Source organism: Mus pahari, chromosome 1, assembly GCF_900095145.1.
Source record: "Mus pahari chromosome 1, PAHARI_EIJ_v1.1, whole genome shotgun sequence".
Classification (NCBI taxonomy): domain Eukaryota; kingdom Metazoa; phylum Chordata; class Mammalia; order Rodentia; family Muridae; genus Mus; species Mus pahari.
In genome coordinates this window covers 150,325,825-150,347,165 of record NC_034590.1, presented here as the reverse complement: position 1 = coordinate 150,347,165, position 21,341 = coordinate 150,325,825, and the positions used below count along the sequence as shown (strand labels likewise).

General features: G+C 38.1%; 2 protein-coding genes across 2 annotated transcripts in view; both read right to left on the bottom strand.

Moving 5' to 3' along the window:
* Positions 1-1,696, bottom strand: part of LOC110333390 (cytochrome P450 2C11-like) — a 24,562-nt gene extending 22,866 nt beyond the window's left edge. Inside the window, 1 exon segment of the mRNA XM_021215013.1 lies at positions 1,510-1,696. Within this exon segment, the coding sequence (XP_021070672.1) occupies positions 1,510-1,696 (187 nt within the window).
* Positions 1,697-7,367: 5,671 nt separating this feature from the next.
* Hells (helicase, lymphoid specific) overlaps positions 7,368-21,341 on the bottom strand; it is a 36,347-nt gene continuing 22,373 nt past the window's right edge. The window contains exons 13-22 of the mRNA XM_021211475.1: positions 20,845-21,006; positions 19,901-20,040; positions 19,679-19,817; positions 17,092-17,175; positions 16,892-17,011; positions 15,200-15,316; positions 14,541-14,700; positions 11,535-11,631; positions 10,612-10,688; positions 7,368-7,916 (exon numbers count right to left, since the gene is read on the bottom strand). Coding sequence (XP_021067134.1) covers positions 7,822-7,916; positions 10,612-10,688; positions 11,535-11,631; positions 14,541-14,700; positions 15,200-15,316; positions 16,892-17,011; positions 17,092-17,175; positions 19,679-19,817; positions 19,901-20,040; positions 20,845-21,006 — 1,191 coding nt within the window. The 3' untranslated portion in view covers positions 7,368-7,821. The remainder of the gene's footprint in view (positions 7,917-10,611; positions 10,689-11,534; positions 11,632-14,540; positions 14,701-15,199; positions 15,317-16,891; positions 17,012-17,091; positions 17,176-19,678; positions 19,818-19,900; positions 20,041-20,844; positions 21,007-21,341) is intronic.

Here is a 21,341-nt window from a genome sequence, read left to right as displayed (position 1 = left end):
AAAAAAAAAAAAGAAATCTGCATTTTTTTTAAAATTCCCTTGGGAATGGGAAGATGACTCAGCTGGTAAAGTGCTTGCTGTGCAATCATGAGGACTGGAATTTAGAGCCCAGCATACACATAAAAAGATAGGTGTTCTCCAGTCAATCAATAATCCCAGCCATGGGAAGGCACAGACAAGAGGATCCTGGGACTTGATGGTCAGCCAGAAGAGCCAATCACTGAGCTCTAGGTTCAGTGACTAACCCAACCTCGTCTCAAAAAACAAAACAAAACAAAAACAAACACAGAAGATGCCGCAGACTACCTCCTTTGTGGGGGTCTCCTATCTGCGTGGAATGGGGTCTCAGTTGCAGATGAGTGAGGATTCAGCGAGTGAGTGACAGAGAGAGAGACAGAGACAGAGACAGAGACGGAGAGACAGAGAGACAGAGAGAGAGGAGAGAAAGTAAACTGAGTGTACTGTTTAAAATGAGCATCACACTTTTAATACAGAACAAACAAGAAAATCGGGGCAGGATACATCCGCAGTTACAGTGACACAAGACAAAGGATTGAATACAACAAAAGACCAGGGGGTGGGATGAGGCAGCTTGAGGAGGAAGCCAGGTGCAAGGCTAGTCAATAGTTAAACCCCACTGTCAGGGGTCCCCAGTAAATCCTCCATTATGCTGTTTCTTTGGGCCAAGCAGAAAGGGGATTTAAAACCCACCTTTTCGCCAGGCCAATGTGTATTCCCTGTCCTCTACAGACTAGCCCTGAGCTATTCTGGCTTCTGTTCTTTGTAATGCCTAATTAGTATCACCGGTCTGTACTAGAATTCACTGAATTCCAAGCTCCTGGCTTTAAGGTTTTTTGTTTGGTTGGTTGGTTGGTTGGTTTTTCGAGACAGGGTTTCTCTATGTAATCCTGGCTGTCCTGGAACTCACTCTGTAGACCAGGCTGGCCTCGAACTCAGAAATCTGCCTGCCTCTGCCTCCCAAGTGCTAGGATTATAGGACTTTGGAACACTGGTGGAAACTTCACCTATGATAAAAATTCAATCTTTAGAGGCATTATAATACTGAAAGAGAGCATACACCATACTAACATGCGGATAGGGTTTGAGTATATAGATTATTGGAAATGCCAGGACTCCAGGAGGCTGAGTCTCCTTGAAACTTTTTTTTCTCAGGACTCGTTCAGGTTTTCAGACCTGTTGTGAGTCACTACTGGAGTGGGCGTGGCAAGAAGACAGTCAACTTCAACCTCTGGCCTCTTTGCTCACACTTGCAACACCTACATCTACATACACACACACACACACACACACACACACACGCACACATGCACACGCGCACGCGCACACGCGCGCACACACACACACACACACACACACACTGAAGGGAGAGTTTGTATGCACTACAGAATTCCACTATTTCTAACTATGGCACTCTCTATATCTGAAGCTGTGGGAATATTTGCTTTACAAGGAAACAGATAGTAGCAAAGATTAATTTTCTTTTCTAACAGTGGAGAAGCTTTAAAAAAAGTTCTATAGATTGGCCCATGTCCTTCACATCTATCTGAGGGATGTTTCCAATGATTGGGAGAGGAGTGGGGCCAGGAGGGAGCTTCCCTCTCCCAATGCTCTGTGTCCAGAGTGAGAGGAGAAGCAGACAGGACAGAGTGAGCACCAGGACCAGGACTGGATCCATGGCAGCTTTCTCTTCTCAGGGAGACTCCTGTGGGCTTGCAGCCCTGGGCTTTTATAATGCTAGCTGCCAACTGAACAGTGCTTCTAAGACCTAAGTGACCAATCAGCTAGGTATGCTTTAATCTTTCTTCTTTGTTGAAATACACAAATGGAAGCAGTTCTTCACTCTTACTCTCTACAGCTCCAACCTGAAATCCTGTTGTAACTAGTCTGGGGTGGGACCCAAAGTTAGCTTGTTAGCATTACTCCTTGGCTCCACCCAACTGTTATTCAGCATCATCCAGATAGAAGCCTCTCTGGCCTTTTTTTTCCTGAGTCTTCTCTCATCCTCTCTCCTACTCCCCCCTCCCAGCCTGCCTCTTCCTCTTCTTTCATTTCTCTCCTCTCTGTGCTTCTGTCTCCTCTTTCTCTGCCTCAACTCCCTTCTCAACCCCTCTTCCTGTGCCCCCAAATAAACTCTCTTTTATACTTGACCCATGTATGGCTGGTACCTTTGGGGAGGGGGAAGGAGGGGGACCCAGGCAGGTATGCCTCAGCATGGGCACCATGTACTGTTTGAGATTTTTGTTTTGTTCTGTTTTCCAAATACCCCAGATAGTTTCAACATATTATGTAAATATATGGGCTAATCAAGTCAATCATTTGATCCAAAGATTGTTCAAACGTCTGCATTCTTAGACCAATGATCACTGGGAATTTATGGCACTGAAAGTAAATCATATACTTGAATATAAAGTAATGTTTACTCAGTAAAGCTTCCAGTCATTAGGACACTTCCTTTAGTGTGCTCTAGTAACACTGGAATTGATTAATCACCAGTTAGGCTATGTAATTAGCTCAGATAATAAACACACCTTATGTCATTGAACATCGCGGGATAACAGAATTGCCATAGTGCCACTCACAGACATCATCCGGGATATACACCACGCTGAGTTTTTTGTTTGTTTGCCTATTTTTATGTTCATCGATGTTTTGCCTCCATGTATGTCTGTGTGAAAGGGTCAGAAGCTCTGGAACTAAAACTACAAACAGGTATGAGCTGAAATTTGAACCCAGATCCTCTGAAAGACCAGCCAGTGCTCTTAACTGCTAACTCATCTCTACAGCATTTTTTACTGCTTAAATTTTTACCTTTTTTTGCCTATATTTAAAGTGTACAACATGATACTCTGATATACATAATTAAGTGATTACTATCATCACACAGTGATATAATCCACCACTATATGCCAGTTGCTTTTTCTTTTAAGTAAGGCTGTGCTTCTTGGGATTCTGGAAGCAGGGAGGTTCTTTACAGTAAGATTTATTATTATTATGCCATACCTAGCTGCTAAACTCTGAGGAATAGGAATACAACTCAGTGATAGTTTGTCCAGTATGCACAAGGTCTTGGGTTCATTCTGCTCACATACAACACACACACATACACACATACACACACACATACACACATACATTTTATAGCAAGTTTCCATATACAGTAAAATACTGTTAACTACTGCCCTTATATGAAATCGCTGCACATCTTATCTAACTGCAAATTGAAGCTATTGGCTGTCAGCTCTTTATTACAGTCAATCAGATACAATTCTAGATTGCTTTTAGGCTAGTGAGGAAGGATGAATACTTACAAAATATAAAAACAGTGATGGGCTATAGATTTCACACGATGTATAGTGACTAGGAATATGTACCTTAACTTGGGTAGAATCATGAATTAAGTGAATGAAAATTTTCTTGTATTGAGGCACTATTGCTCAGGCTGATCTAGAACTTAAGTACTCAAACAATCCTCCTACCACAGCTTCTAACCTAGTTGGAATAAAGCTACATTCATATGCCACCAAGCTTGGCGTAAAATCATCCTCTAGAAGAAAGTTTTACTAAAGTCTAAAATATATACAAGAGTTACAAACATCCATCAGTATGTTTTAACAAAGTGAACATGTCTGTGAAACAAACACACATAACCAAGAAAAATCATTTTTCTAGGTCACGTAAATTCCCTATGCTTCCTATATTTATTGCCTTTCTCATTTATCTACATGATCTGCTATGATGCTTTAGATCAGTGCATCTATCCAATATTTATTGCTGTAACAGAATTGCTGAGAACAGTTACTTGAGAAAAAAAGTTTTTGGGCTGGAGAGATGGCTCAACTCCTTGGTTGAGTCCTTGGTTGGCAGTCTAGTTCCTGGATGATTTTAGCAGAGAAGGGGAGATAAAACCTGTGGAGATCACCTCCAGTAGACACCCATCTCAAAGTTTTTTTAACCCAGAAATGTTCCTGTCCAAAGGAAGAACAGGGAGAAAAATGTAACAGAGACTGAAAGTAGGTCCACCGGGGGATCCATCCTGTCTCCAGATACCAAACCTGACACAGTTGAGGTTGCCAAGAGGTGCTTGCTGACACAAAGAAGCTCCACATATCCTCTTATTTTGGGGCCAATCACTTTGCAAATACTGCATTTCCAAAATGTCATCATTGAGATTAGGTCTCAACATGAGTTAGGGAAGACATATTCATTCAATAGCAAATCACTTTTTAGGCATAGAATTTTAGGTATGTATGTATTCTTAAGAGTACATACAAGCCAACCATTATCATCACAACAGACTCAAACAGAACAGAATCCCTAATATCCTATGAAGAAATACAGCAACAAATGCCAATTAATGCCCACTGCCCTGTGAACCTGAGCATAGTCCGCGCGCGCACACGCACGCGTGTGTGTGTGTGTGTGTGTGTGTGTGTGTGTGTGTGTGTGTGTGTCATAGAGATTTCAATATCTGGGATGAAGTCATCTTTTCTTCTTTTCTTTCTATGGGAAATAACAAAAGGACTATCCAAACAAGGTCATTTCTGTCTAAGGAAGAGATTAAGTCATCTCTAATTCAGGAGTGAAGTTATTGTTAACGGTATGTTTTAGGCTGGGATGATGTCATCTGAAGTGATGTAATCTCCAGAAGCAAGCAAGATGAGATCATCTAGGATATCCTAAGTGCACGCTTACTATAGCCTCTACCACTGAGGTCGAAGTACTTGTTTTTAGACAGTTAGAAATTAAATGATTGTAAAGCAATAAAGTATGGCAATAAGATTAACCATGGCTATGGTGTGTGTACATACCCTTGCAGATTCTGTGTGTTTGACGGCAAGTTTGCTTTAAAACAAAAACAAAAACTTTCCTCAGAGCAAACAAACAACATAAAAAAACCATTGGAGAAAATTCATCTGAAGAAATGTGGTTTGGAATGCTTGTGACTCTTGCAAAATATCAGTTTTGTTCCTACAACTATATCTGGTGGCTTTAAACTAGTAGTGTAATTCTACAGAGAATATAATAGAGAACTATAAAATGTTTAACATATAAGCTTCTCAAAAAGAAAATTAACAAATTAAGCAATAATAGATATTTATTAAAGAATAAAACAATTTGTAAAGCAGTAATCAAAAAAAGTAAATTTTTTCAAGTATAAATGAAGACATTCACAAAACTAATCATCTACTGAGTCAAAAAGAAAATGAATCATCTAAAAGTTAACAGCATGCATGTGTGGTGGAGCAAGACTGCAATGTCTGCACTTGATGGGTGGAGGCAGGAGGATCAGTAGTTCAGAGTCATTCTTGGCAAATGTGAAGCCAGCCCAGGAGACCCTGTCACAGAAGCAATAAACAAGCAAGCAATACAATTCCGTGAGCATTACACTAATAATGTTTTCTGAAAATAACACAATGTAGGTAAATGGTAACAAAAAAGGTAACTTTTAAAAGTAATATACCTGCAAGGTAAATATCTAAGAAATCCTTGGTTTAAAAGGAAAATTTAGGAAACAGACAAATAACTGAAAATATAACCAACAAAGTTTATGGAATGTCTAAAGGAATAGAGTATATAACATCTTTAAATATGTAAACAACACTGAAAACTCATCTAACAGTTTAAAGAAAATAATAAAATGAATACGATCATAGAAATACTCAACAAAACTTGAAGCTAATTCTGATGTAGATTATACAGGCAAAACTACAGCACGACTGACCAAATGAAAAACCAAGATGGGCTGGAAAGATGACTCAGAGGTTCAGAGCACTGACTGCTCTTCCAGGTCCTGAGTTCAATTCCAGCAACCACATGGTGGCTCACAACCATCTGTAATAAGATCTGATGCCCTCTTCTGGTGTGTTTAAAGACAACTACAGTGTAAGAAAGAAAAGAAAACCTTTAATCATACAGTCTCTTCAAAACAGCTCACAGCTCACATGTTAAAGGGCAATATCCTAAGAGATGTAAATATAATAATATCCCCCTTCTGAGATGAAGGGAAATTTTATTTTGCAGCTGTATTGTATATAATTTAATCCTTACACCAATGCCTAGACTTATGGTTTCTACAGTTTGCAGGTAAGGAAACTACAGCTACTAGATCATTGATTTCTGAAAGATCACATTAAAATTTGATCCCAGAACTGACTATAGACCCCATGTTAACAATCACAAAATTATATTAGTTCCTGTGATATACTTTTCTGGCATGCAAATATTCTATTGACCCCAGAGAGTAACTATTAAACTAACCAAGCTGGGTATGGTATGTACCATGATCCTAGCTAAGTAGACAAGGACAAAGAGATATTAACAAAGGACAACCTGGATAACCAAAAACACTCTCTCAAAACGAGTTAAAGAAGACTAAGGACAGTCACGTACTTGTCTAGCAGATACAAGGCTCTGGGTTCCTTAACACTAAATATGGATGCCTCCCAAGGGCTGTTACCTCAGAAAGTAAAGGATGACTCTGTTCAAGATTAGCCTGGTGGTTAGGGGACTTTCGGGATAGCATTTGAAATGTAACGGAGAAAATATCTAATAAAAAAATTGTTTAAAAAAAAAAAAAGATTAGCCTGGTGATAGCAGTACACACAATCACTGTCCGCACTTGGGAGGCAGAAGCAAACGGAGCTTGAAAAGTTCTAACCCAGTCTGATCTACAGAACGAGTTCAAGGACAGCCAGGACAGAAACCCTATCTTGACCCAATCATAAAGTATAACAATTTCCCACAGGACAATCATAAGAAGATAAATGTTTCAGGGGCTAAAAAGACAGCTCAGTGGTTAAAAGTGGTTATTGCCCTTCCAAAGGACTTGTGTTTGTTTCTCAGCACCAATGTCAGGAACTTAATAACCTACTATAACTCCAGCTCCAGGGGATCAAACAATACATGCACACACAAAAATATTTTTTTAAGGAAATAAATAAATGGGTTGTTGAAAATATCCCCTCTCCTTGGTAGGGAATACTCAGGATTTCTTCTTCGCTGTCATATAATCTTCTGTGCAGAGCCTAGATTGTTCTCTTTGGGGTAGATATGCACCCTTAATTTGTATCCTGAGTTTCTTATGCACATCACTCTGGTTGTATCTGCATCCCTTCTATAAATTCTCTATTCAACTTCTAGTCTTCCTTAGTACAATATATCACTCCTAAATTCTGTTTTTTCATCAATCTTAAATTTTCTTTGAGCTTTTCTGCTAAAATCTTTATATGACATCCTCACAAAAGAACAAAGTCAGTTCAGACAATACTGTTGAATCCTAGTATTAAATAAGGCTTATTATTTTAAATAAATTACTAGTTTCCTGACAAAATAATGTGACCAGTTCATATTATAATAAACATTTATTTGGTAAGTCAACTTATTGACCCAAAAATCAAAAACTTTACTTCAGCAACAGAAAGTACAGTTTCAATCAATCTCCCCCTATCAAAAGCCTACTCCATAACTGAAGTCCAAATTCCATGAATTACATTACTAAAGGGGGTGGGGGAGAGACACTAAACTTCCACAGGAAGACTGATAAACTTGGCAATGGTTAAGTACATAATAACAAAATGCAAAAGTACTACCCAGTCCCAAAAACTAACTGAAAAATTTAAATTTATAGGAATTTTATACTATATAAAATCCACAAAATTTCCATCAAGTATGCAATAATACTAGTTACATTATAAAAACTGATATATCATAAAAGTAAAGTGAACAATATGGATTTCAAAGTCAACAGACAAATTACCAGAATGGATGTAAACCAGTTTTTAAAAGCCATTTAGTTCTGCATTAAAATAAACATTCAGCACTGGAATCTTCAGAATTTTCTAGTATTTTGAATATCCCTGTCTTCTCTTTAATTGGTTTGGAAGCCTTCATTTGATCTAAGAGAGAAATATCAGAACACATACATTTTAAAAGGCATATTAAATCCAAAGTATATTGTAAAATATTTCTAATACAATGTTGACATGTCAAAAGTCCTCTCTCTAAACGTTTATATAAAGATCCAGAGAATTGTGGGATATTCTTTCCCTTACCCTCAGAGCTCACTTTAAAACTGCCTTATTTCAGCTCCAATCAATAGAGAGGAAATAATATGAAGCCTTATTTTGCTGATCCAAATCTATGTATACAAAGGTATAAACAAAAAACTAATCTAATTATTTTCTCAGAGATGCTTTTTAAAGAGACAATTGTACAGAGTTTGAACGCTGGCGGCTGGAGAGATGGATCAGTGGTTCTAAGCATTAGTTGCTCTTGCAGAGCTCTAGCACCCACATTTGACAAGCATCCAGTTCCAGGACATACAAACGTTTGACCTCTGCAGGAACCAGGCACGCACCTGCTACAGACACACATACAGGCAAAATACTCAGACATATATAATAAAAGCAACTTTTTTAAAGTAAGGAAGACACCACGAAAAACTAAATTTCAGCTTAGAACCAGTGCAAACTTGTTTTTATGTGGCTTGTATCTCACAGAATTCTTTACCATTAATTTAACAAAATTTTATTTTTTTTCAAGGCGAGCTCTGTATTTCATATGTATGCTATCTATACACACACCAAGTATATGTGCCTCTGTGTGCTCACATAAGTCAAGATCAGGAGGATGTCAGGTGCCTTCTCCATCACTCTTTCCTCCTTCACCAACAATGAAGGCTACTGGCACATGTGCAATCATGACCAGCATTTATTTCGTAAGCTCTGAGTATGTAAATCACCTCCCCAGCCTTCTGAGCAGCCTTATTCCTGCTGGGCATGGTGCCACTTAACTGTTATCCCATCTTTTGAGAGCTATTTTAATTCTTTTTCTCTTTTGTTTTTCAAGACAGGGTTTCTTTGTATAGCCCATGCTATTCCAGAACTAGCTCTATAGACCAGGCTGGCCATGAAATCAAAGAAAACTCCCTGCCTCTGACTCCCTTAATGCTGGGGTAAAGGGTTGTGCTCCACCACCACCAAAGTTGCCGTCACCTGGTTCCGCCATTTCAATTCTTGTTTCTGTCTATTATTTCACGGTAATTAGAACTTCCTTCTGCACTGCTAAAGTGACAGCTTGGTTAGTCCTGAGTTCAGAAATAACTTCCCAGATGGGTGTTTAAGACCTGCCTTCAATTGAATTCCCCAGTCTCTAAAACACAAATAAGCAACCAAACTCAAACTAGGTAACAAACCTAAAATAAAGAAACCAGAATTCTAAAGCTTAAACCAGACGAAATTCTAGCACAGATATGGGGAGTTGGGCACACAATCCCAGAACTACCCATGGGGCATGACAAATGTCAGTTGCTGGGAGAGGAACCGATTTCTCTAAGAGTACAGTTCATTGTTAAATTGAACATGTTCCAATGGAGAACCACATATTTAAGAATATTTAGGCAGCATAAACTAATCCTGAAGGTTTTAAAACAAAAGAACACACAGTAGGCTAGGCAGATAAGGGAAGATTGATCTAGGAAGAGTGGTCAAAACATGCTTTTGATGTATTAGTTCTCTAAGAAATTATTAGGAAAAAAAATGCCTGAATCTGATTAATCTTATCTCACTGAAAAATGAAAACTCACAGTGTGCTTTCTGAAAAAATGACAAGACATTGTTCATGGCTCACATATGGAACTTTAAGATAATGAGTAGTTTCAGGTTATAGGGCATTTTGCAAGACAAATCAGTGAGCTCTACAGAAAAACAAAAGATGAGCACTGATTTAAGTTAAATAATGAACACAATTTGGATACTGTTTTAAAACTGCAATAAAAAAGTGAGACAACTGCAAAAACATGAATGAACTAAATAATAGATGAAATTATATTCTTAGTGCCAATATTCTAAAGTGTAACACTGACGACCCCAAGTGCTCAGTTATAATGTCTCAACTGATGGTTTTTTTTTTTTTTTTGGTTTTTTTTCGAGACAGGGTTTCTCTGTATAGCCCTGGCTATCCTGGAACTCACTTTGTAGACCAGGCTGGCCTCGAACTCAGAAATCCGCCTGCCTCTGCCTCCCGAGTGCTGGGATTAAAGGCGTGCGCCACCACGCCCGGCGCGTTTTTTTTTATTTTTTGAGGTACCAACTTTCCTGTAAACACTGAGATCCCCACTATCTGTACACATATGTACATACTGGCTGATCCTCCACTATATGCCGAGCTAATAAAACAAGATACACAACAGGGACTGGGGAGGAACAAAATTCTCCTTTACAACCCCCCCTCCCTCATTGGTCTCCTTCTTTAGTATCCTTCCTGATATTTTTTTCTCTTTTTAAAGATTTATACATTTTTAAAATTATGTACATGTGTCTGTGCATGCCGTAGATCACCCTGGAACTGGAGTTAAGGATTGTGAGTCAAATCGAACCCGCAATCTCAGCAAGAGCAGAACTCCTAACCTCTGAGTCACCTTGGCAGTCTCTCAACTGATGTTTTAAGTCTCCAACAAAAGAGAAACAGTAAGAAAATGATATTCACTACGTGGTGGGGACAATTATGCCTGAATAAACTATACCAAAGCTTCATTACACTACTTTCTGAATAGGTTTCAAAGTTTTCATTACAAAAAGGACAAATACTCACCAATGAGATCACTTCGATCTAACAGTAATTCTAGATCTTTGTCACTAATGACCTTCTCTCTGGATCCTTTTACTTCCCTATTTAAAAAAAAAAAAAAAAATCCAAGTATATGAGAATTTACAAAGAACTCTATATTGCATTATAACTTAAGTAATTTTGCAGACAGACGAGATAGTTTAAAGGCTAATAGGACTGGTTGCTCTTATAGAGGACCTGAGTTCCATTCTCACATCACACCATCTAGTTCAGCTTATAACTATCAATATTTAACTCCAGCTCTGGGAAATCCAATACCCCCATCTTCCCATCTTGCTTCTGAAGGCATAAGGCATGCATATGATACAGAAATACAAGCAGCTAAAACATTGATATACATAAAATATAAAATTAAAAAGTTTAAAGGTCGGGCTGGTGAGATGGCTCAGTGGGTAAGAGCATCCAACTGCTCTTCCGAAGGTCTGGAGTTCAAATCCCAGCAACCACAGGGTGGCTCACAGCCATTCGTAACAAGATCTGATGCCCTCTTCTGGGGTGTCTGAAGACAGCTACAGTGTACTTACATATAATAAATAAATAAATAAATCTTTTTAAAAAAAAAAGAAAAAAAACAGTTTAAAGGTCCCTGTCACCAAGCCTGATAATCTGAGCTCAATCCCTGGTTGGCATAAAAAAGAACCGCCGGGCGTGGGGGCGCACGCCTTTAATCCCAGCACTCGGGAGGCAGAGGCAGGCGGATTTCTGAGTTCGAGGTCAGAATGGTCTACAGAGTGAGTTCCAGGACAGCCAGGGCTACCCAGTCTCGAAAAAACAAAAAAGAACCAACTCCAACAAGTTGTCCTCTGATCTCCATACAGGTACAGTAGCAGAAGCATTCACACACTCACTCTCTTAAAGTATTAAATGTTACAATGTTTTAATTTTACCTTTCATAATCTCTAGATTTCAATAACTCCATTAATTCCTTTGCATCTAAGAAATTCTTAGATTGATTTAACCCAGACTGACCACCTTTGAAATGATCTGGGGAAGAAGAAAACAAACAAAAGAAATCAAAAAATTTATTATAGAATTTCTTTGAAAACTACAATATATTGCAATCTGAAAGAATTATTTAACATTTACTGATTTGTGTGTAGGGACCCATTGTAACGTTTCATTGGCCTTTAATTTTTAAATGAAAACTACTCGATCTTGCTGGAAGTATAAAACTATATGGTCATTTGGCAAGTTTGGTATTTACTGACAGATAAAAACAAAGCCCCTCTTAAAAAGGGGCTTTTTTTAAATAAACAATGACTCAAACAATTACCTTATTCAAAATAAACACATAATAATCATATTTTATTAACATTTCAAATGTTCATCAACAGAAATGTTAATAAAATGAGTAAAGAAAAACTCCTCTAATATACACATATAGATGGATCTCAAAATACATTAAACAAAATTAGAAAAAAACCTAGCTTAACAGTTAAAGACAAGTGTCTGTCAGAGAAACATGAGGAATAACTAGAAGGGCTTCATAGAAATTTCCTAGGGTTATACATTTATGACAATCAATAAACTGTATACTTTATGTATTTTTGTTTGGTTGGTATCCCTAGGAGGCCTGACTTTTGTTTAAGGAAAGAGAGTAGTAGATAGGGGAGAGGGACAGACATGGGAGGGAAGAAAAGAGAAACTTCAGTCAGGATACAGAAAATGTGGCTCATTTACACAATGGAATACTATTCAGCTATTAAAAACAAGTACATCATGAATTTTGCAGGCAAATGGATGGAACTAGAAAATATCATCCTGAGACAGGTAACCCAAAGCATGTACTCACTGATAAGTGGATATTAAACAAAAAGTATGGAATACCTAGGATACAACCTACGGACCATTAAGAAGTATAACAAGCAGAAAGGCCCAAATGAGGATGCTTCAATTCTACTTAGAAAGGGGTAGAAAACAATCATGGAAGCTAGAGGGAGGGACCTGGGTGAAAGAGGAAGGAGAAAGAAAAGGGAAACAAGACCAGGTATGGAGGGAAGGGAGTACAGGAGAGAAGTCCAGGGGGCCAGGAGAAAGGAAATATGCAGCCTCTGGGGCAGGAGGGTAGGAATATCCTGTAGACAGTACTAGAGGAGCGGAGGTCTCAGTACTCAATGGGGGTGACCTTAGTGAAAATTCCCAACAAAGAGGAGAGGGAACCTTAAGATTCTACTTCCAGTAGATAGACAAGCCCTCAAGTGGAAGGACGGTGTTACTAACCCACAGTCAAAATTTCTGATCTAGAATTCTTCCTGTCTAAAAGAACTGCAGGGATAAAATGGAGAAGAGACTGAAGGAAAGGCAGTCAGCCCAACTTGTGATCCATCTCAACAGGAGGCATGGGTACCAAGGCCTGACTCTATTACTGATGTTATGATGTGCTTACAGACAGGAGCTGTCCTGAGAGGCCCTACCAGCAGCTGACTGAGATAGATGCAGATACCTATACCTAACCATTAGACTGAAGTCAGGGATCCCTATGGTTGAATTAGGGGAAGGATTAAAGAAGCTGGAGGGGAAGGCAACTGCATAGAAAGACCAGCAGTCTCAACTAACGCAGACTTCTGGATCTCAACTATCCCAGAGACCAACCAGGCAGCATATATGGGCTGGTCTGAGGCCCCCAGCACATACATGGCAAAGGACTGCCTGGTCTGGCTTCAGTGAGAGAAGATATGCCTAACCCTTGAGAAACTTAAGGTCCCAGGGAAGAGGGATGCCTGGTGTAGTGGGGAAAACCTTCACAGAGCAAGGGTGAGGAGGAATTGGATGAAGAACTGTGGGAGGGGGAACCAGGAGGTGGGAACAACAGCTGGAATATAAATAAATATAAATATAAATAAATAAAAAGAAAAAGAGTGCATTTACACATTATTTTAAAGATTATGGGAGCTAGAGAGATGGCTCAGTGGTTAAGAGCACTGACTGCTCTTCCAGAGGTACTGAGTTCAATTCCCAGCAACCACATGGTGGCTCACAACCATTTGAAATGGGATCTAATGCCCTTTCCTGGTGTGTCTGAAGAGAACTATAGTGTACTCATATATATAAAATAAATAAATCTTTTAAAAAATAAAAGATTATGTTCCTCTCATTTCTCTAGACTTAGAAAAACAATTTCAACTTCTCTTTAGGTAGCCAATGAGCTACTTAACTAAGTAAAATTTCATGTTAAATGAAATCTGGGTAAGCAGGTCATGAAACTCCCTATTCATTTTTGTCCTTCAAAAATCTATTCAACAGTATAAGAATTTGATAATACTATGATATACCATTAGCATATGGAGGGAGAGGGGGGAAGGGAGGGAGGGAGAGAGGCAGGCAGGGAAAGCAAACAAGCAAGCAAGCTAGAGAAATGGTTCTGAGGTTAAAAAGCACTGATTGCTCTTTGAAAGGTCCTGAGTTGAATTCCCAGGAACCACATGGTGGCTCACAAACATCTGTAATGGAATCTGATGCCCTCTTCTGATATGTCTGAAGGCAGAGACAGTGTACTCATATACATTAAATACAGACAGCAGCCAGGGTTACACAGAGAATCTATCTTGAAAAAAACCAAAATGAATGAATGAATGACTATAAAGATGGATGGATGGAACAACACTGGAAATTTCCGCCATATAACATGAATAACTGAAGCACAAAATCGCCTCATAATAATCACTACAGAGCTATAGAGAAGGCTCGGATTTGGATGCTTTCTCAGGGAACTTGAGTCAATTCCCAACAGCCACATGGAGCCCACAATGGTTACTTCAGGTCCTGGTAAGCCAATATCCTCTTCTCTCCCTGATCACTAGGCTTGCATATGGAAGACAGACATACATGCAAGCAACACATACATAAAGAATAATAATAAATATACTATTTGAAGCAAGTTAAAAATTATTTACTTTTATGGATTATCAGCTTCTCCAACTTTCTTTTAGCAGCTGCTCTTTCCACAATTTTCTGGTCAATAGTATTTGCTGTTACAAGGCGATATACAACAACTGGTTTTGTCTGACCAATTCTATGACATCTATCTTGGGCCTGAAGATCAGACTGAGGATTCTTAAAGTTGAAAAGAAATATAGAGTTAATAGAATTGTTAAACCTGAAAAAAAAAATGGTGAAAAATAAAATCATATACATTATCAGGGGAGAAACTTTAATGGTTTAGATTCATTTTAACTTCCAGTATGGTTGTAAAAATTACAACTCACATAACAGTTATAAAGTTTTCTACTTAAATGTTCCCACAAGGGCCACTGAGATGGCTCAGTGGGTAAAAGTATCTGCCAGTAAACCTGACCACTTGTGTTTAATACCTAGGATCCACACAGTAGAAAGAACCAATTCCTGCATACTGTCCTCTGACCTCTATGTCACTCACATACACATATACACCCACTAAATTAATAAAAGTAACTTAAAATTATGTAAATACTCTGAAAATGTCTTAAGTTTTTATCCACAGAAAACTTGATGACTTCCTAACTGCAAACAGGTACTTTTCAAAACAGAAAAAGGACAACATTTTCAGAACAGAAATATAGTCAGCATTTCTTACCCAATCACTGTCATAAATGATCACTGTATCTGCTGCAGTCAAGTTAATGCCTAAGCCACCAGCTCGTGTACTCACTAAGAAAAGGAAAACATCTGGATCCGTGTTGAAGCTGTATATCTAAATGCAAAATAAATAGACATTAAAAAATTTTGAAAAGAAACTAACTTTAAACATTGGGTAGAGGGCATTATTTTTAAATATCACTGTTAAAGTCTTTTCCAACAGAGCCAGGAAACAATTATATTAGCTAATAAAACCTTTGCTTACATAAATATTGCTTTTCAAACATTTACATTACACGAGATATTTTTATTTTGTTAAAGGTATGTATCATATCCAGTAACAAAAAACAGACAAAACTACTTTAACAGACAGCTCAATCAGTAAAGCACCTGCCATATAAGCATTCACTAGACAGCCAGCCTAATTAATGAGTTCTAGGTTCCGTAAGACACCCTGTTTCTAAGACATGGTAGAAAGGAAGAAGACATTGAATATCTTCCTTACCTTGGAACATGCACATATACACATCCACACAAACACATACAAAGACACCCAACAGACAAATACACACAAACCAGAAACAGTATTAAAAAATAAGATGGGTTGCTTAACTAGGAAGAAGCACATACTTTCTGGGCAGGTGGTAATTTTGATTCCAGTAGTTGTATATAACAAATTTTGCACATGCTTGTCAAAAACAATAATACAGTTATTTGCTCCATAGTAATTCTTATCCAAGAGTCAATGACGAATATATAATCTAAACACATCCAGAGAACAGACAGTTATGTGTGGTAGTTCACACTTGTAATCCTAACACTGGAGGTCAAGGAAACAAGACAGCTCAATCAGTAAAGCACTGAGTCTGAGCTACACTCTGGTTCAAAGCTACCCAGGGCGATATAATGTAAATGTGTCTGACAAAACCAAAACACTACCCATAAAAATAGCTCTGTGTCTCTAAGACTGACAACCCGAGTTCAATCCCTGTAACCCACATGATGGAAAGAATAACTCATCAAGTTGTTCTTTGACTTCCATTTAAGTTGTAGACCATGTCTATCTTCATACACATAAAAACATACAAATAAGGAAATGTTTAAATAAAATTGAGACTATTGTGGTGGGTATGAGTGCTTATTGTTCTCACAGTGTCTGGGATTCGGTTCCTACGTATATCCTCTTCTAGTCTGCCTAGGTGTCAGATATTCATTCATGTAGTACAAACTACATACAGGTAAACACTCATGCACATAATCTAAACATAAATATACATTGTCAAGTAGATGCAATGGCCTATTGCTGTATCATAAGTGTGATTAAAAAGAAACAATGAGATGTTAACTGGCAAGTTCAGGGTGGAATAATAATAGTAGCCAAGTAGGAAACTCTTATAATTGCCACATGCTTACAATTTTCATGATGAAAAGCTAAAAACTGGGATAAAAAGCAGAATATGATCCCTTATTGTCTCATTATTCTTACAGCAGTGGATAAGTAAGTAGGATACTATTATATCTAAGACTGTACCAGAAGGTTGCATGTGCATACATAGGTATGAAACTCAAAACTAAGATCTGTTAATACTCAATCAAAATGTTTATCCTTAATCAATCTTACTACAAAGTTTTTGGTCATATTATTTCAAAGATGAAGACAGAAGTCACAAAAAAGAAATTCAAGAATTACATTTTTTTCTCTTTCCGAGTAAGACATGGACCCATCAAGTCTGCTAAAGGTGAAGTTTCTAAGATGGCAATAATCCATCAAGATGTCCAACATGCTTGTCATTTGTGAAAACACCAGAACCTAGAATTTAAACACATATATGTTAATAACTATACTGATTCATAAAAAAACTAAAGGCCTAAAATTCTAGTCAGAAGTACCTTGTGGCCTCTTTTTTTAAGTTCGGGCAGCATTCGATCCAAAATTAAGAACTTCCCAGAATTTGTTACCAATTCTTCATCAATCTTAAAAGTAGACAAGAAAAAGGAAAGAAAAAAATGTTAATATAACTTCCAATCATGTGCCATTTTAATAGCTCAATTTTTTTTTCTGGTTTTTAATCTCAGAAATTAAATGCTTGCCTCTATCTCACAATAGGAGTGCTGATATAAAAGGCATGTGTTACTACACCCAACCTTAACAATTCAATTTTCAATGACAAGTCATTACTCAATATTTTTAAATTGATATAATTACTTTTCAAGAAAAAGACAAAAAAAAAGTAAGTTCAAGTATAACTATGAACTTAACCATGTAACATGATTTACATTTCCTACAACTCTCTTAAAAGTTTTGTATAGCCAGGTGTGGTAGCACATGTCTGCAATCTAAACAGAGGAGGCAGAAGGATCTGAATGAAGTCCAAGGCCAGCTTCACTTATATAAAATGGTTGTAGCCAGCCTGTGCAAAGAAAAATTAAAACTGGAGGCTGAAGCAATGGCTCACTGGTTGAGAAGTATTGCTGTTCTTGCAGAGTAGGCAGGTTTATGTCCCAGCACCCACATGGCAACTCATAGGCCATAATATTCCAGTTGCCGAGATCAGACCCCTTCTTCTGACCTAAACAATCATGATGCACACACATAATGCATATACATATATGCAGGCAAACACTCGCACATAAAATAAAAATAAGCCAAAGTGGTGATGGCACACACTTTTAATTCTAGCAATTGGAAGTCAGAGGCAGGCAGAACTCTTACATGTTAGAGGACAGCCTGATCCAGAGCTAGTTTGAGGACAGTCAGTGCTGCAGAGAAACAGTGTCTTATAAACAAAACAACAACAAAAACCCAAACAAAATAAAAACAACAAAAACATTCTATTTGAGCATAAAATGCGTCCAGTTCTTGAAATACAGGGTATTCTAAGAAAAACTTCCACAATTGATGTACAGAGCACTAAGTAGAAAAATCTGGCACTCATGATTCCCTTTGTTATTTTAGCCAGAGATATGGTGGTACACATCTTTAATTCCAACACTCAAGATCAAAGGCCATCCTGGTCTACATAGTGATTTCCAAGGCAGCCCTCCCCACTCCCACCCCCAAATTAAAACAGCAAACAAAACTAGAAGTTTTGCATAAGAAAACAGTTCATACATGTATGTGTGTGTTAAGGTTTGTTGTGTACAACTTAGTAAAATATGCACAAAAATTACCATCAGAACTCTTAATAAAAATTAAAAAAAAAAACCACATGAACTTGTAAACAATATAAAGATTAAGGTTAAAAAAACATTTAGTAAATGCACTTTTACCTTGATGATCTGGTATTTGATCACTGGAATCCACAAAAACATGGAGGAGAACTATACAAAGCAGTCTATACAAAGCAGACTTTCCACATGCACACTGTTCCATGTATATACACATACACACAGGTACACATCACTAGTAATAAATAATAGTAAGGAATATTTGGAGCTAGAGAGATAGCTTAGTGATTCAGTGATTTGCTACTCCTGTAGAGGGCAAGCATTCAGTTCCTAGCATCTGTCAGGCTATGCAGAACCACCTGGAAATCCCAGTTCCAGATATTCTGGTCTCCTGGACTTCTAAGGCACTGTACTCACATATGCACAAACAAATACACACAGATACACATGAATACACATATAACTAAAAATGAAACATAAGCCAGGAAGAGTAGCACATGCTTTGAATCCCAGCAATTAGGGGCAAAGACAAGCAAATCTGTGAACTTTAGGCCAGCCTAGTGTATAGAGTGAGTTCCAGGATACATACGGAGACCCTACCTCAAAAGAGAAAAAAATAAGTAAATGAATGAAATGGCTTAGTGTTTAATCTCTTTCAAAAAAGATTTTGCCTCAATATTTAGAAAAGCCAGGCAGCGTTTAATCCCAGCAACTGGAAGGCAAAGGCAAATGGATTTCTGAGTTTGAGGACAGCCTGGTCTACAGAGTGAGTTCCAGGACAGCCAGGGTTACACAGAGAAACCCTGTCTTGAAATGTTGAGTCCTGCCTTTTACAGGGACGCCGGAGTACAGCAGCCGGAGCGCACCAGACCAGCCGGTACACAGCGTCCTCGAACCGCCCACTGTCACTGCCCACCGTCGCCCNGACCTGCCCACCATCGGACACCTGCCCGCCACTGCCAGGACTGCCCATCATCGCGAGAACGCAGTGGCAACTTCTAAGGACTCAGGGGAATGCTGGGAACCCTTCTTTGTATTTAAGCCAGTCCTGACAATAAAGATTGGGGCTTTGATCAGACACTTTGCCAAGGCCCCATATTTTCCTTTGCAGCCCTGTTCTTTCTCAGGAGTTCTCGTCCTCCAGTTCGGATCCACAGTGGGTTCTGCAGGCAAGAGTGCGAACCCACCCCAAGGTGTTCTGCCCATGCAGACAAGGCGCCGGTCTGCGTGCAGGCAGGAACACCACATTGAAAAACAAAACAAAAAAAAAGCCACAGAAAAGAAAACAAATTACTAACTAATCTTTTACCTTAAACTCTTGTGTGACAGGGTCAATAGGATATTCAATCATATATGGATGATTACAGCACTTTCGAAGTAGCATCATTATATTCTGCAGCTTCAGATTAACTTCAGCTTCTATAGGGATATTACCTTCCACAACAGTCCTACAAAAGCATGGTAAGTACGTTAAGTATGACAAATGTAAAAAGCGCATTTTAAATATCTAAAGGTACCTTTAAACTCTTACCTCTCCCTGTTTACTTCTGGCTGTATTTGACTTATTAGTTTTTCTAATTCACTAGGGAACTGATCTAGTTCGCTGTAATTTATTGACTTTCTACTTCGTCGTTTTGGTCTTCCAGTAGGACTTAGTTCAACTGTTTCCTTCTAAAGAGAATACATAAAAAGCCATTTGTTTAAAAACTGCTGAAGCCAGGCAGTAGAGGTGGATGCCTAAGACGTAGAGGAAAGCAAATCTGAGTTCAAGGCCAGCCTAGTTTATAGTGTGAGTTCCAGGTCAGCCAGGGATAGACAGAGAAACCCTGTCTTGAAAAATCAAAACAATAAAAATATAATAAAATCTCTAATTATGTTCTAAATATGAATGAAGTATACTTCTATGCACACATGATAATAAAGCAATCCCACTAGCTCTTTAATACAGTAGATATTATTGGAAATTTTCAAATATTCTTGAATCCTCCTAGGAACTGTTACATCTCCATTAAGGAAACAGAGTTAGAGAGGGTTGGTCTTGTTGATAAGCCTTTAGAACAGAGACTCTCAAAATTCTGTAGCTGTAAAAATGGACTTCTAACGGTGGTAGAGTGGGTGAGATATAGGATAACAAATGTGGTCAAAGTACGTGATACACTTGAATGAAAATGTGTTATGAAACCCATTACCACATGTAATGATTATGTCTGACTTTTCGTTTTGTAGTATACAGGATCATCAAACCCAGGCTGTTGAACATATAGGTATGTAAGTTTAAACACATATTTCCAAAGACCACAAAACAACTAATATACAGATGAAAGTTTAGGAGGACTGTAAGTAACAGAAAGTACCTTCTGTTTTGGGTTTTATTTACTCACAAAGTCCTGAGAATGGGTGAGGAAACAAAAGACTAAAAATTAGTCATAAAATGTCAGGTCATCCCATCAACAGTTAATTCAAATTTACAATTACCTCACAGGATCCAAACATGTTTGCAATTGTGCGGTTCACAATAGCCGTATAGAAGATCTCTTGTTTATTGCAAAGTGGTGCATAAACAACTACTTCTCGCTTAGGAGGGACTTCAAGAGCAACATCAGATTTCAGTCTTCTTAGTAGGAATGGTGTTAAAATCTACAATTTAAACATGAACAAATAAATATGAACATTAGTTATCTTTTTCTCTCCTTAGGGACACTAAAAACTCTTTACCCTTTCTTCCTATTGAGTTTAAAAAAGACTAATGTACCTCCTTGAGAGTTCATCATACCAGACCAGCACTTGATAACTTTAAAACAAAAACAAATACATATACACCCAAAGATACACAAGTTTACACAAATGGCTATGCTAGGTGGGCTGCACATGCCTTTACTTTTAGTATTCCAGTGGCAGAGGCAGGGAGATCTGAGTTAGAAGCCAACCTAGTCTACAAAGCACCCTAGTCTTGGGAAGGGGGAGAAAGAGAA